Source organism: Equus przewalskii, chromosome 6, assembly GCF_037783145.1.
Source record: "Equus przewalskii isolate Varuska chromosome 6, EquPr2, whole genome shotgun sequence".
Classification (NCBI taxonomy): Eukaryota; Metazoa; Chordata; class Mammalia; order Perissodactyla; family Equidae; genus Equus; species Equus przewalskii.
In genome coordinates, this window is record NC_091836.1 from 34,703,508 (window position 1) to 34,729,016 (window position 25,509).

Below are 25,509 nucleotides of genomic sequence, written 5' to 3' on the forward strand. Positions count from 1 at the left end.
GCATCTAGTGAGATGATCATGTGGTTTTTATTCCTCAATTTGTTGATGTAGTGTATCATGTTGATTGATTTGCGGATGTTAAACCATCCCTATGTCCCTGGTATGAATCCCACTTGATCATGATGTATGATTCTTTTGATGTATTGCTGAATTTGGTTTGCCAAAATTTTGTTAAGGATTTTTGCATCTGTGTTCATCAGCGATATTGGCCTGTAGTTCTTTTTTGTGCTGTCCTTGTGAGGCTTTGGTATCAGAGTGATGTTGGCCTTGTAGAATGTGCTAGGAAGTGTTCCATCTTCCCTAATTTTTTGGAATACTTTCAGAAGGATAGGTATTAAATCCTCTCTGAAAGTTTGGTAAAATTCCCCAGGAAAGCCATCTGGTCCTGCGGTTTTATTCTTTGGGATGCGTTTGATTATGGTTTTAATCTCTTTCCTTGTGATTGGTCTATTCAGATTGTCTGCTTCTTCTTCACTTAGCTTTGGGAGGTGGTAAGAGTCTAAGAATTTATCCATTTCCTCTAGGTTATCCATTTTGTTGGCATATAGTTTTTCATAGTATTCTCTTATAATCTGTTGTATTTCTGTGGAGTCTGTTGTTATTTCTCCTCTTTCATTTCTGATTTTGTTTATCTGAGCTTTCTCTTTTTTTCTTTGTAAATCTGGCTAGGGGTTTGTCAATTTTGTTTATCTTCTCAAAGAACTCTCTCTTTGTTTCATTGATCCTTTCTACTGCCTTTTTTGTTTCAATAGCATTTATTTCTGCTCTTATTTTTATTATTTCTCTCCTTCTGCTGACTTTGGGCTTTGTTTGTTCTTATTCTAATTCAGTTAGGTGTAATTTGAGTTTGCTTATCTGGGATTGTTCTTGTTTGTTAAGGTGTGCCTGTATTGTGATGAATTTCCCTCTTACTACAGCTTTTGCTGCATCCCATATGAGTTGGTATGGTATGTTATCATTTTTATTTGTCTCCAGATATTTTTTTATTTCTCCTTTAATTTCTTCAATGATCCATTGCTTGTTCAATTGCATGTTGTTTAGTCTCCACATCTTTGTCCCTTTCTCAGCTTTTTTCTTGTAATTAATTTCTAGCTTTATAGCATTATGACTGGAAAAGATGCTTGTTATTATTTCAATTTTTTTAATTTTATAGGGGCTTGACTTGTTTCCCAACATATGGTCTATCCTTGAGAACGTCCCATGCACAGTTGAGAAGAATGTGTATTCTGCTGTTTTTGGATGGAGTGTTCTATATATGTCTATTACATCCAACTTGTTTAGCTTTTCATTTAATTCCACTGTTTCCTTCTTGATTTTCTGTCTGGATGATCTATCCATTGATGTGATTGGGGTGTTGAGGTCCCCTACTATTATTGTGATTTTGTTGTCTTTTAAAGATTGGCACCTGAGCTAACAACTGTTGCCCATCTCTTTTTTTGCTTTTTCTCCCCAAATCCCCCAAGTACACAGCTGTATATTTTAGTTATGGGTCCTTCCAGTTGTGGCATGTGGGATGCTGCCTCAACGTGGCCTGATGAGCAGTGCCATGTCTGCACCCAGGATCCGAACCAGAGAAATCCTGAGCTGCCGAAGTGAAGCACATGAACTTAACAACTCAACCACGGGGCTGGCCCCTATTTTGTTATTTTTAATATCTTCTTTTAGGTTTGTTAATAGTTGCTTTATGAACTTTGTTGCTCCCTGTTGGGTGCATAGATATTTATAAGCATTATTTTTTTTCTTGATGAAGTGTCCCTTTGATCATTATATACTCCTCCTCTTTGTCTCTCTCTTTTTTTTTTAGAGATTGGCACCTGACCTAACAACTGTTGCCAACCTTTTTTTTTTTTCTTCTTTTTCTCCCCAAAGCCCCCCAGTACATAGCTGTATATTTTAGTTGTGGGCCCATCTAGTTGTGGCATGTGGGACGCCGACTCAGCATGGCCTGATGAGTGGTGCCATGTCCACACCCAGGATCCGAACCAGCAAAACTCTGGGCTGCCAAAGTGGGTCACATGAACTCAACCACTTGGCCACGGGGCCCCTGTTTGTCTCTCTTTACCTTCTTATCTTGAAGTCTACTTTGTCTGATATAAGTATTGTGACACCTGCTTTATTTTGTTTGCCATTAGCTTGGAATATCGTCTTCCACACCTTCACTCTGAGTCTGTGTTTGTCATTGGAGCTGAGGTGTGTTTCCTGGAGACGGCATGTTGTTGGATCTTGTTCTTTAATCCATCTCACCACTCTGTATCTTTTTCTTGGAGAATTCGATCCATTTACATTTAGGGTGATTATTGATGTATGAGGGCTTAATGCTGTCATTATATCACTTGTTTTCTGGTTTTCCTGCCTTTCCTTTTTTTTCGTCCTGTGTTTTTTGGTCTACCCTTTGAATTATGTAGTTTTTTATGATGTGTTTGTTTTTTCCTTATTTATATTTTGCATCTCTGTTCTGCTTTTTTGTTTAGTGGCTACCCTGAAGTTTGTATTCAGAATCTTGTGTATAAGATAGTCCATTTTTTGATGCCCTCTTATTTCCTTAGTCTAAACCGATTCAGTCCCTTTCCTCCTCCCCTCCTAAGTTGTTTGTCTCATATCTTATTCCAACTTGTGTTGTGAGTTTGTGGTTAAAGTGACAATATTGTCTTTGTTTTTGATGTTTCCTTCTCTTTAGCCTAATGCTATAGTTGAATATTTGCTATCCTGTTCTGATTCTGTCTACCTATTTTTCTCCTTACTCTGTGTTTTGTGACCACTTTCTCCCTTTATTTCTTTTTTTAGGTATGAGGGCCCTCTTGAGGATTTCTTGTGGGGAGGGGGGTGTCTCGTGGCTATGAAGTCCCTTAGCTTTTGTTTGTCTGGGAATGATTTAATTTCTCCCTCATATCTGAAGGCTATTTTTGCTGAATAGAGTATTCTTGGCTGGATTCTTGTCTTTTAAAGTTTTGAATATGTCATTCCATTCTCTCCTAGCTTGTCAGGTTTCTGCAGAGAAAACTGCTGAAAGCCTGATAGGGGTTCCTTTGTAGGTTATTTTCTTCTGCCTTTCTTCCCTTAGTATTCTCTTTGTCATTCATTTTTGCCAGTTTCACTACTATATGCCTTGCAGTAGGTCTTTTTACATTGACAAATCTAGGAGATCTGGAAGCTTCTTCCACATATATTTCCATCTCTTTCCCTAGATTTGGGAAGCTCTCTACTATTATTTCTTTGAACACACTTTCTGCTCCATTATCCTCTTCACCTTCTAATTACCTACAATTCTTATGTTGCATTTCTTCATTGAGTTGGATATTTCTCAGAGACTTTCTTCATTTCTTCTTAGTTCTCTCTCCTCCTCTGTCTGGAGCATTCCAACATGTCTATCTTTGATTATGCTGATTCTCTCCTGTATGATGTCCACTTGAGCATTCAGGGAATCTGTATTTTGTTTTATCTCTTCCATCTCTAATATTTCTGATTGATTCTTTATAGTTTCAATCTCTTTTGTGATTGAGTTTTCCTGAACTCATTAAATTGTTTCTCTACATTCTCTTCTACCTCTTTGAGGTTTTTGATGATAGCTATTTTATTTTTTTTTAATTTTTTTTTTTAAAGATTGGCACCTGGGCTAGCAACTGTTGCCAATCTTCCTTTTTTTTAAAATTTTTTTTAAGGATTGGCACCTGAGCTGACAACTGTTGCCAATCTTTTTTTTTTTTCTGCTTTATTTCCCAAACCACCCCCCAACCCCCCGGTACATAGTTGTATATCTTAGTTGCAGGTCCTTCTGGTTGTGGGATGTGGGATGCCGCCTCAACGTGGCCTGACGAGTGGTGCCATGTCCGCTCCCAGGATCCGAACCCTGGGCCGCTGCAGCGAAGCATGCAAACTTAACCACTCGGTCATGGAGCCAGCCCCTTTTTTTTTTCTTTAAAGATTTTATTTTTTTCCTTTTTCTCCCCAAACCCCCCAGTACATAGTTGTATATTTTTCATTGTGGGTCCTTCTAGTTGTGGCATGCGGGATGCTGCCTCAGTGTGGTTTGATGAGCAGTGCCATGTCTGCACCTAGGATTCGAACCAACGAAACACTGGGCTGCCTGCAGCGGAGCGTGCAAACTTAACCACTCGGCCACAAGGCCAGCCCCTGATGATAGCTATTTTAAATTCATTGTCGTTTAGCTTAACTATTTCTGTGTCCTCAGGACTGAGTTCTGGGTGCTTGTCATTTTCTCTCTAGTCTGGAGATTAGATGTAGTGTCTGATGTTGGAAGGTTGGCTCTTTCTCATTCTGATATTATTTGGTTGCAGTTACAGCCTATCGCCACACAGTGGAGATCAAGAGCCACATGTTCTGAGCCCTCTGCCCTCAGCCGAGATGGCGCGTCGTGGGAGGGAGAGGGTCGCTTTCTCCTGCATGCAGTCTGGAGTTTCTCACTATCTGCTCTCCTGGGGTCTTGGCTTAATGAGGTCACCCCGTGTGAAAGCTTTCTCCCTGTTAGAGGGCTTCCCTCTAGGCTGCAAGGGCCCTCGGGAGTCCTGGGTGATCCTGTGAACGAGCGACCCCTACCCTGCTCCTTCCCTCATGGATCCTCCCGCGGCAGCGATTGCAGTCTTTAGGGAAGGGAGTGAAGTTCTCTCTTACCCTGTTCCAGCTCCTCCGAGGGGAACTCCAGCCTATCCACCCTCTGTCATGCGGCTGCTTGTCTCTCCAAGGTTTCTGTGTTGTTAGTGTGTCTTCTGTTGGACTATGGATGTCCCTTTTAGTTGTATGTTGGAGGGGAGAGAGGCCCAGGCAAGTTCACTCCACCATGATGCTGATCTCACTCCAGTTTTTTGGATCTTTTAAGATATTTTAAAATTTTCCAGTATTTTTAGTTATTTTTTTCAGTGTGACGATTAGTCCAAGTAGTCTTTCCAATGATTAATTCTTAATTGATGTTATTTTTCCTCTGAATAACTCAATATGTATTTCCTAAGAATAAGGACTTTCTCATAAACAACCTAGTTTAGTTTATAGAAATCAGGAAATTTAACACCGATATAATACTGTTCTTTAGTTGGTAGTGTATATTCAAATTTTGTCAATTATCCTGATAATATTCTTTATAAAAAATTTTCCTGTTGCCTTATGTTTAAGTTAGGATCTTGCATGGTTTTCATATATTCTTATTCTCCTTTAATTTAGAAATTTCCTCTTTGTATTTCTTGACCTTGACATTTTTGAAGATTATGGGCAAGTTATTTCAGATAATTTCGCTAAATTTTGTTTTGTCTGATTTCACAAAATTAGATTCAGGTTATGCATTTTTGATAGGAAGACCACTGTAATGACGATGTGTCCTTCTCAATTAGTGATATTTGGATTTTTGTTTACCATTTTGGTACTTCAGTTTGGCCCAACTAATTATTGTTTTTTTGATCTTCCCTTTCTGCCTTTATTTGAGTTAATCAAATGTTTTTTAGTATTTTATTTTAATTTTCTTCTTGGCTTTTTAGCTATATCTTTCTGTATTTTCTAAAGTGATTTTTCTGTAAGGATTACTATATTTTATCACAGTTGAATTAACATTAGTATTGCACTACTTCACTTAAAAATAAGAATATTTCAAAAGTGTAGTCCCAGTTAGCTCTCCTATCCTTTTTGCTGTTATTGTCATATATATCATATCTACATGAAAAATAATTTTAGCTTTAAGCAGGCCTGGCTTTTAAAATCAGGAAAAGAAATAGTATACATGTCTTAAATTTACCTACATATTTACTATCTCTAGGTCTTTACATTTCTTCCTATAGATCAGAGTTTCCATCTGGTGTCCTTTTCCTTTAGTGCAAAGAAATTCCTTTAACGTTTGTTGTGCAGGTCTGTTAGTTGTGAGTTTTCTTAGTTTTTGGTTATATGAAAATGTCTTTGTTACCTTCAGTTTTGAAGGATCATTGTCTTATTAATAACATTTGGCTGACAGATTTTTTTTCTTTTATGGCTTTAAACATATCGTTCCTTTGTTTTCTGCTCTCCATTGTTTCCGATGAGGAGTCAGTCAAGATTTGTATCAGTGTTCCCCTATGTACCTATTTAATGTATCTTTTGTTTGGACCAATTTTGAGTTTTTCTGTTTATCTTTCAGTAATTTGACTAGTGTGTGCCTAAGTATTTTTCTTTACATTTATCCTACCTTCAGTTTGCTGAGCTTCTTAGATGCATAAGTTTATGTTTTTCATCCAATTTGAGAAAATTTTGGCCATTATTTCTTTGATGCTTTTTCTGTCTCATTATCTCTTCGTATTCTTCTGGGATTCCAATTACTTATGTGTTACGTTGCTTGGTATTGTCCCATGAGTCATTAAGGTTTTGTTCATTAAAAAAATTTTTTTTCTCTGTTTTTCAGATTGGTTAATTTCTATTGCTCTATCTTCAAATTTCTATCTTTTATGTGGTCTCCAATACACTGTTAAAACCACCTAGTGATTTTTTTCAGTTATTGTACTTTTCAGTTCTAAAATTTCCATTGGTTCTTTTTTGAAGTTTTAGTTTCTATGTTGAGATTCACTATCTGTTTATTAGTATGACACTTTTCCTTTAGGTTCTTGAACATATCTCTGACAGTTGCTTATTACTTTCGCTCACTAATTCCAACATCTGGTTCATCTTGGGGTCAGTATTGGGTTTTTTTCCTTGTCTGTAAGTCATAATTTCCTGTTTTTTCTATGTCTAGTAATTTTTTATTATATAGTGGACATTGTAAATGATGCATTTACAGATATTCTGGATTCTGTATGTTCCTCTGAAGAGTGTTGACTTTTGTTCCAGTAGGGAATTAACTTGGGTTGATTTGAACTCTAAACTCTGCCATCTTTGAGGTGGACAGCAGCTAAAATCTCTACTCAGTTCTTTCACCTTCCAGCTGCTATTGTTGTTGAGCCTGTGGAGTCATTGATCAGCCAAGAATTTGGTCACAGTTTATACTCAAGCTTTGGGTCTTCTGTGGCTCATTTCTTTCCAGGATTTCTTCCCAATTTTACAGCTGCTCTGCCAGCCCCAATCTATATTCTCTGAACCCTCAAACCAGTAAACTAGATTTTTGCCACCATGTAATATGTGGATTGAGAAGTACCCTCAGGAATAAACCCACAGACCTGCAAATCTCACTTAGCACTCTTCCTATATTTTTAGGTGTGACTTCTCTCCAGGCCCTTTTGAGGAACTTTCAATTAATTCTTATTTTTTGTCCAGAATTTATAATTGTTATCTGAAGGAGGGTTAGTTCAACCAAACTATTTCACCATTAACGGAAGTCAGACCTCCCCTCCCCTTAAATTTTAACAGCATATTTGAATTTACATTGTTTCCTCAACATATATAGCTAATAGATTTAGCTAATATGTATCCCCTTCCCTCAAAAAAAGGTATCAATATTGTTAGTAGGATTTCATTTCTCTTCCTTCCCCCTGGTAAACTATATTTCAAGTTGAGAATTTGGGATTTTAGTTCCAGGTTTTTGGCCTATAATTTTGAATGCCAGTTTATCCAGGGATTCAACTATATGTTCAAAATAATTTTCACTCCAAAATTTGAAAAGGAGCCTGAATGTCTCTGGGCTGCCACCATTTGTTTCAGCTGTGGCAAAACTCTCCAGTCTGTCTTGATTAGGATCCTGTAATCTTAACATTTTTGTAAGATTTTTTTCAGGATTAAAAAAGAGAGCATAGGTAAAACTGCTAAATTCATTGCATGGCACAAAGTACATGTTCTATAAATGCTAGTTATTTCCCTGTTCACACTCATGATTATGTTTATAATCATCATGGAAATACACATCTGAAATGAGTGCCCAGTCCATTCATTTGGTTCAAAGCAAATACCTACATGCTTAAATCCATGGGTGAAAATAATAACCGTGGCTTGTATTTCTCTATTAGAGTAAAAGCAACTTTTAAATGTGTTGTCAATTTCAATATTCCGTATAAAAAATAAATATGAATGTAAGCGTCATTGAGTTTTAGACAATGGAAATTAAAGTTATATGCTGAGAAATCTAAGATACTAATAAATGATTGTTAAAACAAAAAAAAAAAGAGGGGCTGGTGGTGTAGTGGTTAAGTTGGCATGCTCCACTTTGGCAGCCCACAGTTCACAGATTTGGATCCCAGGTGTGGACCTACACACTGCTCGTTGAGCCATGCTGTGGCAGCATCCCACTACAAAATAGAGGAAGATTGGTTACAGATGTTAGCTCAGGGCCAATCTTCCTCACCAAAAAATAGATAAATAAAAATAAATAAAGGGTTAATGTCCTTAAAAGAAGAAAAGAAATGTGAAGATAAGTTCCATTGTCTTCCAGTCTACGGTTATTGCCAGTGAAGAGCCTGTTACCAATATGTTTTGTGGGGAGGGACCATAATGTGTGTGTCTGTGTATTATATAATTTTGAAACTTTACCTATAGTAGAATTTGTTTCTTGGTGTACTATTCTGGGAATTCTTAGGCATGAAATCAAAAGCCCTATCCACAAAAGAAAAAATTGATAAATAGGATTTTATAAAAATTAAAGGCTTTTGCTCTTCAAAAGACACTGTTAAGACCACCCAGCTGATCTGAGGAGCTTTTAAACAGGTATGGAGGAGCAATGGCTGAAAGGAGATGAGCTTGTGTAGGAGGAGAGGATTGATTTTGGTCTCGACAGAACCATTCTGACTCATATTCATAGTGTAGTAGAAGGAGCTCAGACTGAGATGCAGATTTGGTTCTGAAATCTGGCCCTGGCTCACAATAGCTCTGTAACCTTGGCGAGTCTGGAATAACATGGAGTATGAATAAATAAAACATCTGTTTGTCATTATTTCCTTCTTTATAAAATAAGGATGATGCTATCTTTCCTGGCTACCTCTCTGGGTTCTTTTCTGAGGATCAGATGAGACCATGCATATGAATGCATCTTGAAGAACATAAGACTCATACAAGGTGAGAGGAACTATTACAGTATTTTCACCTGCCTTCCCCTCTATGCTGAGATGATCCAATAACTCTGTGTGTGAGGAAAAGATTTAAGCATTATGACCTGCTACATATTTATTTAGCAAATAAATAAAAAGGAGACATTTTCTTGTTATACTTATACTTAGTACTTAGGAGTAGGCTCTTGAAGACTGAAAACTCTCAAGAGCCAAAGAAGGGTTTGAGTTTTGGACACTATGGTAAGTAGAAGGGGGTGGGGTTTCTATAGGGATGGAAAGGTTGAGGGGGGTCAGAAAGAAGGATTCACAATATTGTTTAAACTCAGAAGAGGTTAATCCCTACTTTGCATTCCTCTTTCTGGTCTCTGACCTGGTGGACCCCTTCGCTTTGACATATATGGAATGGTTTAAAAATGCATCCACTTCAGTGTGTAGAGTGGAAGCAAGCTCAAGCTGATCCTGAAACTGGCCAATGGGAAAAGAAGTCTGTCTGAAGTCTATATTCTTTAACCATGCAGTGTTTATTAAAAAAGAAAAGAATGTTGAGAGATGGGTTTGGGGAACAGAGAAGACAGAGGACAGAGAAGAATGTGTAACAGAGCATGGATAGAGGAGAAAAGATACTTGAGCATACTGTCTGACACTCAGGCAGAGGCAAATGTGATCAGATGTTGACTGGGGAAAAAACTAACTATAAATTGAGCCCAGTAAGGTGATGGAGAATTTTTGCTGCCTGAGTCAGAGCAGGAAGCAAGGGTACAGGCTTCTAGATCTTGTTGCAGAATGACTCATTCTGACAGCATATAATTTGCATCCTGGTTCCGTGGGAGAAGAGGTTCATAGATGGGCACATGTTCTCACACCCCTGAACCATGAATTGGAGTTTTCCACCTGAAAGGATCAGAGACACACTGCAGTGAGTGGAAGGCTTCCTCCTCCAGCTTTAGCCTTCATCGATGGTCCCCAGTGTCCCCATATAGGCACAACCAAGACCTCCAACTTGTTCTTCCCTCTCCCCTCTGGGCCCTTCCCCCATCAGTTGCCCCCTCCCTTTAGAGAGGGACCAGACAAACCACAAGGGAAGTCAGGCAGTGTGGTTCATGGAATGTAAGTAAGTAAGATCCCTTATTTTGGGGATGAGGAATAAGTGTGGAGACATGTGAGAATGTACTCAGATAGGTCTGGCAAACTGTGAACACAGACTGATAGACAATTGTTTATTAGTTTATTGATTTATTCAGTATTTACTAAATGCCTACCATGTTCTGCGCATTGTGCTAAGTGCTAGGAATATATAGCCATGAGCAAGATAGACACAGTCCTAAGCTTACAGTCAATGTCTTAATGGCTCAAGGGGCATCTCACACATTTAACAGGAATAGACAGCCAGTCTACCTGCCTCCTTTTAAGACATTGTAGACCTATTGGAAAGGGCCTCTACCTTTCTATCAGTAGCTGGAATTCTACTCTTAATTCTTGAAAGGATAAGGTTCTTCTGAATCTCCAAGTTTCTGGGGAATCACAGCTTGATCCTTCTCAGGTCCCTGCCACCCCAACTGCTCCTCATCAGGACTCAGGTTGGTTAATGTGTTCTCTGGCAAAGATTGCCTCATGAAGTTCCCACATACCTTCAAATATCTTCTTTAACATGCACTGCTGGGAATTCTGAGTGGAGCATACTCCTTCTCCACGAAGACATTTTCCTTGATCGTTCATAAAGGAGCATGTGTGGCAATTTAATACGGGGCCTGAAAATTTAAGATAAAGCCTGATGAAATTCCCTTATGGACCAGGTGTGTAGCCTTGAGTCATACATCTGGGGAGGGATGATGGGCAATAAGCACTTGGATACAATACATTTCATTTCTTGGTTCTTGTTGGGTATCTGAGACCCCTGTGTCTGATAGGGCATATTCTCTTTCCTGTACCAAAGGAAATTCCTTCATTCTTACTGCCTCATCTATGATTTTCACCACTGGTGAATCCCAAATTTCCCTCTCTAATACTGACTTTTACTCCAATTCATATCTCCATTGGCTTCCTGGACATTTACAATTCAATGCCGTTCTGCTATGTCTAACTCAATAGGCGCAAAGTAGAATTTATTACATGATATTTTGTACTCCCCATCATACTGTCACTTATCCACAAGGCACAAACACTTGGAGTAAAATTCCTGAGCTATGTTAGAATATGCTAATGTTGCAAACCCTGTAAAGAGTCTGCATCATTCTCCATTTTCAAATTGACCTCATTGATGGTCAATTTGTCACAAAGGGCAGTCTCTGAAATGCTTTTGTTTCCCCTTTTTTACTATCTCCACTGGCAATTCCCTAGTTAAGGAAGCATAAAGAATTAGAAAGCGTATGGGCTTTGGAGTCTGACAGACCTAAGTTTGAATCCAAGGCTGGCTACTTTCTAGCCTTATGATGTTAGCCTCACTTCTCTCATCTGAAAATTTGGAATACAACTACTTATGCAATGGGGTAAAAAATGAAGTATTTGAGTTTGGTAATAACTTGAGGCATCAAACTTTGGATCTTGTTTTCCTTCCTTGAGCAATTTCTTTTTAGTAAGATCTAAAGAACTACAGTTGTCTTGGGAGCTTATTTCGATAGCTAACAGACAAAAGTGTCTGCGTGTTTTACTTTCTGTGTTCAAACAACAAAAAAACCAAGGAGCCACCGGCTCCAGTGCTAGACATCTCTAGGGGTTTGCAAAGCATTCTAACATAGTTTGTTAAGAGGCAGATTTAGTATGAAGCTCATGAAGGTTAGCCTTATATGAGCTCCTTCCAGGGGAGCTGTGGGCATTTGTACACAAAATTTCTCATGTAGAGTGAAGTTGCTTGGACTGCTAGCATTTTGTATTTGTGTTATTTTTCTTAAGGAGGGCCCTCCAAATTGTTTAGCTTTCAGGAGCCCACAAAACCTGAATCCTACCTCTCGGTATTATTATAAAGAGAGTCTTTGGGGGAGCTGTTTGTGAACTATTCTTTCCTCTATGTTATTTGCTTAAAATTGGGTTTCTTGAAGTGTCGCCTACTTCCCACCTGAAGTCAAGGACTAGCATCCATCCAAATGTGGTTCACCTGAAAATGTGCTTGTTGATGGACTGCCTGAAGGCTGTTCACCCAGTGGCTTTTCACCTGAAGGCTGTTCAACTGAAGCCTGTTCACCTGAAGGCTGTTCACTTGAAGACAGTTCACCTGAAGCTTGTTCAACTGAAGACTGTTCACCAGAAGGCTGTTCACCCAAAGGCTGTTCACCTGAAGGTTGTTCACCAGAAACCTGCTCACCGGCAGCGTGCTCACCTGAAGCGTGTTCAATTGCAGCGTGTTCACCTGCATCCTGCTCACCTGAAGCATGTTCAGCCACAGTGTGCTCACCTGCAGCATGCTCACCCGCAGTATGCTCACTCACAGCGTGCTCACTTGCAGTGTGCTCACTCGAAGTGTGTTCAACCGATGCGTGCTTGCCTGAAGCATGCTCACTTAAAGTGTTCTCGCCTGAAGAAGTCTCGTATAAAGATTCACCATCTGAAGGGTTTGCAAGTGAAAAGTACTCACCTGAAAATTACCACACTGAAGCTTGATGATCCATGGACCAGGAGACTCATCAGACTGACCTGATGCTCCTGGCATGGAGAAGTAGCAGAAGAGAGATGGTGAAAGTGAGAGAAAGATGTCTGAGGTAAAGACTACTTCCCTGTGAAGTCAGGCTAATGTTGTGGGATTCCTGGGTTTCCTGTGGGCCTAGATCAGGCACCTGAAGATATTGTAGATGTTGGAGGAAGTCAACTAATTACCCAAGAGACAATGAAGGACAGAGATCTTAATGAAACACAGATACCACATCTGGGATTGAAGGAAGTATTTTAAGACCTACAATATTAACAAATGCATAGGTAAGGGGTGGCTCACCTATGTCCCAAAATCACCTGAGGAGAAATTAATGTGCCTCCCTGACAGAGCCAGCATCAGGAAATCAATGTATCATCACTCATGTAATCAGAAGTCCACCACCAGCCTTCCCTCCAGGTCCTTTATGTGTGAAAGGCAGGAAGAATGGAGATACAAGTGGGAGAGAGAAAGCAAGCCATTTTCAATAGATGAGTAATTCTGGCCAAAATTGAGGTTGGAAGATTTTAACCTTTGGACAAGATATATTTTAAACTAGAGATGACAAATATCTAATGAACACACAAAAATTATCAGAAAGGATTAAGACACCTTTATTTGGCAAGTTCAAGTTCTTGCCCACACTCAATCCCCAATCCATGTGGGTTGTGGACTCAAAGCAAAGCTGCTATCAATTATTAAGATAAAGACTTTCTTTGCTTATATATCTCTGAATTGAGATTCCTTGTGACATGCCATTTACACGCACTTCATGGAGTTGTCATGAGTGTTCAATGAGATACATTGTGACGTGCCTAGTCCATTGCCTAAGTGCTTAATTAATTTTAGTTTCTCTCCTCCCCACATTATACTAGGAATTACAAAACTCTTAGCTGGTCATTCTCTCTGGCTGGTATCTTCTACCTTTAATCCATCTCATCAGTGACTGTCAAACAAGTGTTCCTTAAGTACGACTTTCATTTTATTGACTGTAACATCAAACAGACAATTTGATTATTACTCTTTGATTAGACTGAGTAACCTAGACGAGGGCAAGTAGAGTATGATGACTGAGTTATTCATCCTAGCCACAAGCTTAGAGGAATTATAGGATCTTTGAGGCTGAGATAGCCTAAGGCTTCAAAGTACTCTAGCTCTGTAAGATTCGTGCAATAGAATATATATATTCTGGGTAATCTGCAGTTGTTATAATCAATGACTTTCTGAAAGACTAGGATTAGAATATGCTGACAAAGGAAAGGTAAGATTTAGTAAGGCTTTTAAGAGGTTTTTATTTTAAAAAGTTGTTATAGAAATATTATCTGCTTGACTGATTCTTCAATAGTTACTGGAAGTTTTAATAAAGAGATATTTCTGATATAGAAAGGAGGGTTGAAAAAGCACACTAATTTCTTAGTCATTCTTAAAGTTTATGACTCACTGCTTCACCATGTGGCTGGCACATCTGGTAGCTATGTATCTACATTTCTGAGTCAACTTTTGAAAGTCTAAGGAAGCAAAAAACAAAATCTTTGATAACTGACAGTGCAGAAAACACTGTCATTTAACCGACAGCTCAGAGCTCATGGCCTCTCTCTTCTCCAGTAGGAGGATGGAGGGAATACAGCTCACTATGAATGTGGATCTTGAAAGGGGAAATACAGACACCTGGATGCATAGAACATAGCCATGAAGGAGAGACTTGTAAGGTCTCTGGCCCATAGTCCTGCTGTGTTGTGAGACGGCTTTCTGCGCACATCACATTCCCATCTCCTTATGTCTTTCTTTGGCACATTAACTACACAAAGATCCCTCATACTCAGTTCATTGTGACAAACCTTCATTGGACTTCTGCAGCACACCTAGACCTATCTCCTCATTTCACAGAGCATTGGGTACAAATATTGAGTGGCTGAAAGAAGTAGGAATGAGACTGTGCCAGACCAGTGGACCCCGCTGATGGTAAAGCCATAACTAGGAGGAATCAACTGGTTCAGGAGCTCTCAGAGTTGAGCTTGTTTCTGAGTCAGATTGATTCGGGTAACCAAGATATTGGTCTTTCTTCTTCAAGGGCTGAAACACTTTAAAGAGGTCTCTTACATATCCACCCAAAGCCCAGGTGGAGGACTCACCTCTGGCATATCCAAGCAGATAAAGGCTCATTAGTAAGAGAAACTTCTTCATCTGGATTTTGGGAAGGAGGGGACCGTTATGTGGGGCACCCAAGAGCTGTGGAGAAAAACTGTGAGAAGAAGCTCTCAATGCTGAGTTACAGCTTCTGGGAATTCTAGAACCTCAGAAACAACCCATGTTACCTCACAATGGGTTGTGCTCTGAGGTTCTCATGAAGCCTTTTAGGTGGGTTGGCCCTCTGACAACCCATAGCAAATTGTACCAGTGAAGGCTAATTTTCCATGTGTAAGGTTGTGTGTGGGGCATTCTGCCCAATCTTAAAAAAAAAAAATATCTTATTACCAAAATAACATATACTCTTTATAATAAATTTTAAAAGATATCTACTCTCCTTTTAAAGTGTTCTTGACAGTGAGGTGTGATTGGCTGGTTGTTTTCTGTTTGGCTCTCTAAATCAGCCTTGTTTTGGCTCTGTACCCCAGAAGGCTTACCTCCATTGACTTGATCGCCTAAGTGATGGTTGGGTTTGGCTTCAGATTGGGTTTAGCCAATGGATGACTGGAGGAGGGAAACAGATTCAGAGAGAGAGTGACACTAAAATTGAAATATTTATTCTTCCCATTCCCTTCCTGCCACAGTTCTGACACTGGCTGGGTCTTTACATGACAAAGCTTCTGTTGGGTGCCCTCTCTTCCATGATTCTAGCTCTCAACCAAGCTATGGTAACATATATTCCTTCCCCTGCTTCCTTAGGCCTAGGGATGATGATGGTTTCTTGCTGTTGCTAAAACCTAGATGCCCCAACTTTCCTTCTTTTTGTTCCCTTAACCGTGCCCACTTCAGTAAATGATCTTTTCGTTAAGGCCTGTATCAATCATGGCTTTGGCAGGAAACAGAAGGCAAACTCAAATGGGTAACTAGGGAGAATTTACATGATATGGGTACAGAAAAGGGATCAACAAGGGATAGTTGAAAGCTGTGCCTTGAGCTGAAACTTCTATCAAAGGGGTAACCAAGCTGAGAAGATGGATGTGGTGAAGCATCCACCAGGCATAAAGCTAGAACTTTTGGAGATTGGGTAGCAGAGATCTCCCAGCCCTTATCTCCTACTTCTCCCCTGCCCACCTCTCTTGGACCACTTTGTTACACGTACCAGTGAATGCTGGATCTAGAATAGATGTATTTATCACTCATAATTATTTGTTTAATGTTTGTCTCCCCCACTGGATTCTAAGCTCCTTGAAAGCAGGGTCCTTGTCTGTCTTGATCACTGTTGTATCCCCAGTACCTACAGCAGTTTGCCACAAAATTTGTTGCTGTTAGTGCCATCTAGTCCATTCTGACTCCTAGCAACCTGTGTACAGCAGATTGGAACCCAGCCTGGTCTTCCACCATCCTTTCATCTCTCAGCATTGTATCGGACAATGCTCCACTGCTGTTCACGGGGTTTTCATGGCCAGTTTTTTCGAAAGTTGCTGGCCAGGTCCTTCTTTCTAGTCTGTCTTAGTATGGAAGCTCTGCTGAAACCTGTCCACCATGGATGACCCTGCTGGTATTTGAAATGCTGGTGGCACAGCTTTCAGCATCACAGCAACATGCAGCTGCCACAGTCTGACAACTGACAGGCAGGTAGAATGGTTTTCTGACTGGGAAATGAACCTGGGCCACAATGATGAGAGTGCCAAATCTTAACCACTAGACCACCAGTGACTTTGCCACATAATAGGTACTTAATAGATGGTTCCTGAACGAATGAATGAATTGTCTTTTTCTGGGTCTTTCTTTGCCTCATGGAGAAAAACCTAGAGAGATTTCACCAGGGGTCAAAAATTGAAGAGGGAAGCCTACCCTACTTGGCTTGAGTTGGAGGACAAAATTAGAACTTCTAGGTTTGAGGCTGGGCTCCTCTGGAGTAGAGAAAGGCATGAAAGAGCATGCTGTCAATAGTTCCTTTCCTTCATGTGGAGTGAGTTTGGAGAAATAGCTATGGGATCATACTGAGTCAGACTTTTGTTTATAGAAACAGTGGGAATTAGTGGAAAGGAAGAGGTGCTGTCTATTCTACCCACCAGTTGTTTAAAGTTTAGCGGCACTCCTCTTTGCAATTATCAAAACTTTCTGGGACATCCCTGCCTCACCCCTCTCCAGGAGTCACAGTATTGAAAGACAGGAACGTAAAGCCTGAACGTTCTTTCCTTAAACCTAATTCTCCAACTTTTTCCTCCCTCTTTTCTTAAGGTTGGCTTTACAGGACTGTCCCAATCCTGCCCAGGCTGGCTTTCCCTGGGCCATACTTTGGAAACCTGCTCCCTGGATCCAGCACTCTGGCGCTTCAAAGCCAAACCTGTGAATATTTGAGCACACCATATTAAAAAACACGTGGTGAGGGAGAATTCACTGTGCAACTTGAAGAGTTCTGGAGTTAAGACATCCAGAGTTGTTCCAGTCCCTGCCTCCTTCCTCTGCCAATCTCTTTTAGATGAGCTGATGTTCCAGTTTCTAAGGTCCCTAAATGAGCCAAAGAATCAGCCAGCTCAGCCCCCGTAATATTTGTTGCCTGGTTCAAAAAGATGAGCAAAGCCAAACAGGGTCTTATCTCAGGAATTTGCAGCTGGAACACAGAAAGACAGAAACAATTAGCTATGGAGAGCTATGTTAAGCTCATTTAGACTCATGTGCTGAGTGGTCATGAGGCTACTATTTGGGGCCAAACAGAGGATGAGCAAGCTGAGAAGTCCAGGAGAGAGTAACAGGAAAGAACACAGAAGAGATGAGAGATACCGCCTCATTCAGTTTACCTTAAATAACAGGGAATTACATAGATATACATGTAGGAATACACACCACCCACCCTGGGCCTCACGGAGACCTGAAGATAACCTGTGACTTGAAAGGTGTTTCTGGGTACACAGCAGTTCTAGTAACAGTTACCTTATAGGCCTTAGTTTCTTCTATTCTTCCTGCATATATTCCTACTGCTCTTGTTCTAAACTCACTTTTCTATATTCTTTCTAATTTGTGACTTCTGCTTATTCATAACTCCTACTGATTCATAACTTTTGCTTACTCATAGTTTCTGAATGTTCATTATTGCTGCCTACTCATGACTTCTGTTTATTCACAACGTATGCTTACCTCCCAGCCTCTCCTGAGATTTGCCTTTGTCTACCTTGTGGCCCTAATATGCACTATTGCCTCTCCTCACATTCAGTTTTCAAGAGAGGGAATCTTAATGGTTTAACCTCTCACTGTCATCCTGTTTACACAAAATTCTAACATCAGGCTACCTGCAGGACTTTTACACAATTCACGGCGGCCAGAGTGGAGAGTCTATGTGTCACCCAGCATGGTGATCTATGTTGATAAGCCTAGGAAAGGGTCACAGCTATGGTAACCACTCTGAAGCTCCCCAAATGTCGGGGGCAGTGCGGTAAAATTGGAAGGCGTGCTGCTTCATCTGTGCAGTGCTACTGCCAATGAAAGGCATCAAAACCTTTTGAAATCTGTCCCCACGTGTACTTCCTCAGTCTCGTCTTTCTGCTCCTCCCCTTCCCTTCCTCTATCTTCATCCCAAGCTCCATCTCAAGCCACATCCATACACAACTTCTAGCTATCCTCTGAATATGCAATGCTCTCTGAATTTTCGTGGTTCCCTCCCCCACTTTTCCTGAAATTGTACTTCTCCATTTCATCTTCATGAGGAGAAGTAATTCCTAACTCTTCACACACTCTCTGAGAAGTCTTATCCATGTCAATCACTGCCTACAAATTGAACACTCCCCAAATCTACCAATCTGACCCACAGATACCTCTCTTCTTGTTCAGACCCATATAGCTAACTACAAGATGGACATTTCTATCTGGATATCCTGGAACATCTCAAACTCAACATTTGTAATACTGAATTCATCATTTGCACCCCAACCCTGTTTCTGAGACTTTTAGCTCAGTAATTGACTTCTCCCTTGTCCTCACTTCACACATTATATCAGTTTTACCTCTGAGTAGTTCTTCAACTTATCAGCTCCTCTCTATTCCCACTGACACAACCCCAGTTCAGCCTCTCATCTTGTTTCCCTGGACCACTGAAACAGCTTCCTTTTAGTCTCTTTTGTCCTTATCAGAACTTTCCTTTTTTCTGTTGCCAAAACTGACTTCTAAAACTAAAATCCTGAGTAATAAAATTCCTCTTAATCTTCTGTAGAAACTCCAAATACAGATCTCAAGATCACAGGGCTTCTCCAGCTTCAGCTTCCCCAGCTTTACATTCCTGCCAACAGCATAGCATGAAAACAGCTGGTTAGACAGCTCTGCACAGTCCTTTCACGACAATGCATCTCCACTGTCAGGCTCCATGAACCAGAAAAGGAGAGGCCTGTTGAAAGGTGGGAAATTTTCTGTTTGCCTGTCCATATAGATGTGCCCCTTCTGTGACATAGCAAGTCAGTCAGGGACAGGATGGGTGACATTATCACTGGGAATTGTGTGAGTAAAGGGATACAGCAATTTCTACCTTTCACCCGACCAGCTTTTCATAACTGTGACTCAACTGGTGGTATGCCGAGAGCTCACTTGAACTGGTTTATGAGAGTTCATTGTTAAAGTTTCAGGAATTTTACAAGCTGGTTGTTGAACACAGATATTAAAAATTAACATAGAAACTGACAAATTATATTAGAAACAAAAATAAATACTCAAAACCTCACCACTTCTTAATTATTTTACTATGTCTTACTATTGTCTGCACTTTCAAGGTTATTTAGGTCTCATATCTGTATGTTGGAAATACTGAAGTATAATGGGGCGCACATCTCTTCTCTCCTCCCCATTCAGTGATGTCAGGTGGTAGCTTGAAATTGCCATTTACACCACAGAAATCTGCAAATGCTACAAATCAGGACTCTGCCTACCCTCCCTCACTCCACAAGCCAGTTGTTAAACATTTACCAGCACACCACTGGGCTAAACCCATGTACTTGTCACCTGGGAAAGTTGATGACCAACTTCTCACTGATGACCAACACTGAGAGCTTGAAAACTTCTTCAGAATAGGAAATCCTATCTGACAGGATAACTGATAAGGGTTTTTAAAACTAAAAGCCAGGGGTTCTGCGGTGTTTGAAGCCAGATGAGGAATGATAATTCGCACTAACAGTTGGGACCAATGTATCTAGTCTTTTGTCCCCCCTGGTTACTGATGAAGGTTATCAGTAACCATCATATAAAGGCCTGCACTCCTCTGAAGCCCTGGCATTCTGCCCCCTCGTGCCAAGCTTAGGTCTTGCCCTGGAATGTTTCCAGAGGCTGGAACCCTGATGCCCATGACTCTCCTTTCACTGGGTGCATCCAGAGCCATTCCTCCTTTCACTCCTGGGGCCTCTGCCAGGGAACCAGGCTACCTTCTTGTAAGAGAGAGCAGGGAGGAGAACTAGCAAACAGTACACAAACTAAATATTTTACTACATTTTGCTTATATTTACTAAGTTGCCTCGGTACAAGCAGTTCTTATGTTTATGTCATATAACAGAGAAGAAGATTGTGGAGAACTTTTACGGGCAACACAGGGCTGGCTGGGAGGATCCCAAGTTATTTGGTTCCCTGCACTCAGGAAAGGGAGAAGACGTGAGGCAGGATTTCATGGGCATCAGCAAGGAATCCTGGTCCGGGGTGGGGGTGCGGGAGTTATTGCCGGGGCTGCAGGCCACATCGGGCGTGGGGGGATCTGAGGAGACACTGTCTGCTGGGATCGGGGCTAAATACCAAGCTTCTTCCTTGATGAGTCTCTCCTGCAGTGTCTGAGCTGACCCCTGCATCAGCCTGGGAAGGACTGAATTCCTGCCTTCACTGCTTCTTCCTCGCCTCTCACTGATAGAATCAGAGCAGGGTTGCTTAATCTTTAAAAAGATGCATAGTATTTTTTGGTAAACATATATAAAACTTAGGTTGTACAACTATACCCTTTAACGTTGACGGTGGCTGAGCAGGGGGTTGACTGCTTTCTGATACCTCCATGTGCTGAGATGATTTTGTCAAGCTTTGTGTAGACTGAACTAAGAAAACAATTAAGTACTATTTTCTTTTTTTCAAGTGTATTGTAGTAACTATGTTAATATGTTTATTAAAATGATGCATGGTCTCCCACCCTAAGATTCTGACGTTATCTGCCCCCACCGCCAATTCATGCACAATGCACAATGTTGAGTCCCTCAGCACCTCACAGGCTAAAATGGGTCTTGTCTGTCTGTTCACTGCAGGAAGGACTGTGAACAGGAGTGAGTGGCAGTCCTTGGCCTCAGGCAGATGGACAACTGGGCCCTCCGGCAAGAGGATCTGGGAGAAGCTCTAAGGAGTTGAGAGAGAAGAATCCCCTGGGGCTGGGCTAAGTAGCAGGGCCCACTCCCCCTCCCCCTCCAGAGCATTCTAGGGTTAGGACTAAATGGGAGTCCCAGAAGAACCATTTTGTAAAAACCTTATTCTTAGTGGATTATAGGTAATTATTTCTACTGTGATATGTCCATTCCTTTTTTTTTTCTTCTTCTCCCCAAAGCTCCCCAGTACATAGTTGTATAGTCTAGTTGTAGGTCCTTCCGGTTGTGTTCTGTGGGACGCTGCCTCAGCATGGCCTGACGAGTGGTGCCATGTCCGTGCCCAGGATCTGAACCAGTAAAACCCCGGCCACCAAAGCGGAGTGTGTGAACTTAACCACTCGGCCGCGGGCCGGCTGCTGTGATATGTCCATTCTTGTTCGTGACATGCAGCTGGTGCTAGGGCCCTTCTGTGTCTAAAGGAGCCGTCTCTGGCTGCAGGAATCCCATCCTCTGGTCCTCAGACGCCAGTTGGAAGCTCTTGGGACCCATCAAGTCTTGGGTTTCCTTGGCAGAGCAACACGGTCAATGGAGTCTGCAGATCTGGGTTTGAATCCAGTTGTCCTCTTTGTCACCTGCGACCAGTTTCTTTCTTTTAATTTTGCCATCACAAAAGGGAGATATTAATAACTACCATGTAGGCTGTTGTGTGAGAATCAAGTGAAATCATATTGTTCAAGTATTTAGCAGTATGTCTGGCATGTAGCAAGCTCTCAATCAATGTTATATGTTGTTTTGGAATGGGGTAGGTGACACAACCTCCTCGATTTCAGAGCTGGGCTGGGGAATAATTATACCCCTATGGAGTAAGCCCTCATTTCCGTGGGTTCCCTGTTCTTAAGCTGGGAGGGAAAATTACTGCAGAAAGGGAGGGGATATGTTCACTCTTGAAGTCTGGTGTTTGGGTAAGGGTGGACCCAGGTTCTGGGGTGTGCCTCAGGCTGCAGAAGCCAGATGCCAAAGCTACAAAACTTTTTCTCCAGATCAGTGTTTTAAAATTACATTCATCGAGCATATCAACAAATAAAAATCTTTATCTAGTCTAGAATGCAGCCTGCCTGGAAGATAAACCTAAATCTGCTATTTTCAGTTTAGCACCTTATTTAGCAAGAGTTTAGGCCTATATCTGTTTCCGTGAAATCAGGAGACTGCAAGAACTCCATGTTCAGGGAAGTAGGCCCCTTAAGTAGGTCATGGCTAGTGTGCCCCACCTCTCCAGGTTCATCAGCTCACCGGAATCTCAAAAATCCTTTGGCTGAGTAAGGCAGACATGATTCTCCATTTTAAAGCTAGGAAAAATGAGACCAAAGAAGCCATGGAAAGAACGCGGCTCCCTCGGTCAGGGCAGAGGGGTCAGGGCAGAGGAGGCGAGCAGAGCCTGGGAAGCTGGCAGGCACCGTGGGCTACCATCAGGCTCCCTATCCACTCACCCTCCTGCGGACATGCAGCCCTTGCCTCAGCTCCCATTGACTACCCCTCCTGGCCAGGGTTATAAAGCCAGATTCTGAGGGTCTCGGCGCCTGCAGCTCTGTCCTGCCTTCCACTACCTCCTGATCTTGGGTCTGGGATGGGTATGCGCTTCCTGCCGCTGCTGCTGGGCCTCTCCATGCTGTTGGGCTTCCTGCACAGTGAGCCCCTGTGGATCGTCTGGGAGGACCGTGGGGACTGGGTCTAGGTAAGCAGACCCACATGGGGCTGTGGATTGATGAGCCATGGGGAGGCGAGGCACAAGGCACAAGGACCTAACTTTACCCTTAGAGGTGATCACAGCCTTCATTCTCGCTCCACTCTTTTTCCTTTCCCTCTGCCTCCTCTTTCCTTGCTTCCTCCATTTTTGGTCCCACTCTGTGCCTCTTCCTTTTCATCTTCCTCCCTTCTCCATTTTACTTCAGCCTCCATCTCTCTTCCACCTGAGTTCTAATCCCTGATACTCCCCAATTCTTCGAGCTTTACCTGCTAAGATCCCTGAATTTGAGCTGAAAGGGAGCAAAGAAGATTCCTTGTCTGTAGGCTGCTACTGAAAAGACTGAGAGGAGTGATCATGGTCCATATGGGTAGGGTCAGGCGGAGCAGTGCAGCCCTTGACCTTCTTCCTCTTTTCCACTGTTCATCCCCGGGAGCGGAGGGAGATTCTGTCTGTACTTGGGCACAGACCCAGCTCTCCAAGGCCTGCAGGCCTCCTCCCAGATAGAAGCCAACCACTGAGAAATGACTGCTTTCAGCACATTCAGCAGGCGGTGGGAACTGGTCATTGTGCAGGCTTAGTGTGGGCCAGAGGGTGTGCTCCCTCCCCTGACCAGCGGGGGAGCGGGGCCAGAAGAGCCTCATTATGCTGGTTTTGACTTTCTGGCTCTACAATGCTTCCATTGTGATCCAGTCAATGCCGGCAGGGTTTGCGAGAGTGGAGAAAGCTCTGCCAGACTGAAGACAGTCAACAGTGCTTTCTGAGGAAGGTCTATGAAGGTAGGTGGGATCAGAGAAGTCTCTTGGGGTGACCTTTGCCTGATCTTGAAGGAGGTAGCTCTCTCAGGAGCCCTGGGGGCAGAAGCAGAGAGTGTGGGAGGGGTATTTTTTCCCTAAAAAGTTGGGAAAGTATCCTCTAGATCTGGTGCTGGATTGCCACTGGCAGTTGACCAGACCCATAGATCTATCAGGAGAAAAATGCTTGTTGAAGGGTCTGTGGGTCCTTGGGTAGTCCCTATACATGCTCAGGGATGACAGGAATTGGACCATAGAAACTCCACCTGAGCTTGTTTGTGGTAGTGCTTTTGGGAACTACAGGCCTTGTGCAGGCAAGATTAGGGTTAGTGGAGAATGGTCCACCAGGGGCCTATCTTAATCATCACAGGGTGACTGATGTCCCTTCCTACCTGGAAGTCTGACTCCTCAGGACAGTGTGCTGTTTCTCCTTATTTGTTGAATCACTCATTCTTTCAACAAATATTTATTGCTCACCTCTTATGTCGCAAGCACTTGAACTTGGAGGCCACAAATTTCTTGTCTTTCTTCCTTTCCAGGTGACAGGCTCCTGTATGGATACCAGGGCTCTGGGGACCCGTGCCTCTCCTTGTCTTTCTTCAAACAAAATGCTCGAGTAGATTTTGTATGCTGCAGTGAAACATGTTTCTCTAGAAGGTTTTAGAGACTTGGCCCTTCCTTGCTCTGTTCAGTTGTTCATTTCGCCCTTTTCTATACTCCTGTAGCCTCAAAGGACTGGGCCATTTTTCCTAGCACTGTCCAAGCCCTGAAACCAGCTCCTACTGAGCTACAGGTGTTGGTGTTTCAGCAGTTTAACCCACAGATAGATGCTCTCTCCTCTCTCGGATTCTCATCTCCTTCCTCTACTCTTTCCATACCTCCATGTCTCTTTCCCTTGCCCCATTATTGGCCGGCACATCACAACCCCCAACCCCACCCCTTCCTTCCTTTTTTCAAAAAATATTTTCTGACTGCTAAGCCCTGTAATTAGGTGCTGATTATATAACATGGGAAAAGATAGACCTGGTTCCTGCCCTCAACGTGCCTTCAGTTTAGTGGCTCCTTTCCTGTCAGGCTGACCAGGGTCACAATGGCTCCAGTATCTGGCCTCCCTCTTATTCACAGAACTTAAGGCTGGAAGGGACTCCTTCACCACCCCTTTCATTTTACACACACACACACACACACACACACACGCACTGCGCTCTTTCTCAGTCTTTCCCCTTTTCCACTGTTCAGCTTTTTTCCTAATAAATCCCGTAATTTTTTAGGTTGGTGTTGTCTGGAATGTTTGTTTTTATGTTTTAATTATCTGAGTAAAATACATATTCAATTTGGAAAAAGTATAAAATACTGGCAAAAGTAGACATCACTAGCAATCCCGTTCTATGATGCAGAGATATAGCTTGTTTACATTTTCAGGTGTATCTTTTTAGGCTTTTAAAAGCAGAAGTAGGTCATGATGTGTGTGTATGTGTGTATATAGATATAAATATGTGTACATTTGCGTATCGTAAAAAATATAACCTGCTTTTTAATATAATGCATCATGGATATCTTTCCAACTGTAGTTCTGCGTTACCACATCTTATTGGTTGCATTATGGTGCATTATATAAGCTACCAAATTTATTTAACAAGTTCTGTACAGTTATTTAGATTACTTTCAGTTTTTAAAAAATCAAATTTATTAAGTCATCATTGACATACAGTAAAGTGCTTTTTAGGCGTACAGTTCCTTCAAATATGGTTAATTATGTGTGGGTCTGTGGTCTTTTTTTTTCTGCCTATGAATGTCCAATTATTCTAGTACCATTTGTTGAAAAGACTATCCCTTCTCCTTTGAATTACCTTGGCACCTTTGTCTAAGATCAATTGACCATATTGATGTAGGTCTATTTCGGGACTCTTCCTTTTCTTCCATTGACCTGTATGTCTATCATTATGCTAATACCACATTACCTTGATTACAGTAG

The 25,509-nt window shown here is 41.7% G+C and overlaps 1 protein-coding gene and 1 long non-coding RNA gene across 3 annotated transcripts in view; one reads left to right on the plus strand and one right to left on the minus strand.

Moving 5' to 3' along the window:
• LOC139083878 (uncharacterized) overlaps nt 1-24,808 on the plus strand; it is a 34,198-nt gene extending 9,390 nt beyond the window's left edge. The window contains exons 2-5 of one of the 2 annotated variants that reach the window (XR_011540937.1): nt 8,846-8,946; nt 18,896-19,076; nt 20,946-21,181; nt 24,074-24,808. This is a non-coding gene — a long non-coding RNA (uncharacterized lncRNA). Of the gene's footprint in view, nt 1-8,845; nt 8,947-18,895; nt 19,077-20,945; nt 21,201-24,073 lie in introns of those variants that run through there. The other variant, XR_011540938.1, reaches the window with a different exon arrangement.
• ACRV1 (acrosomal vesicle protein 1) lies at nt 9,436-14,866 on the minus strand. The gene is made up of 4 exons (XM_008529334.2): nt 14,691-14,866; nt 12,031-12,477; nt 10,568-10,687; nt 9,436-9,830 (listed from the first exon to the last, which is right to left on the minus strand). The coding sequence occupies exons 1-4, from the start codon at nt 14,740-14,742 to the stop codon at nt 9,706-9,708; spliced, it is 744 nt and encodes a 247-aa protein (XP_008527556.1). The 5' UTR covers nt 14,743-14,866; the 3' UTR covers nt 9,436-9,705.
• Nucleotides 24,809-25,509: the final 701 nt, after the last annotated feature.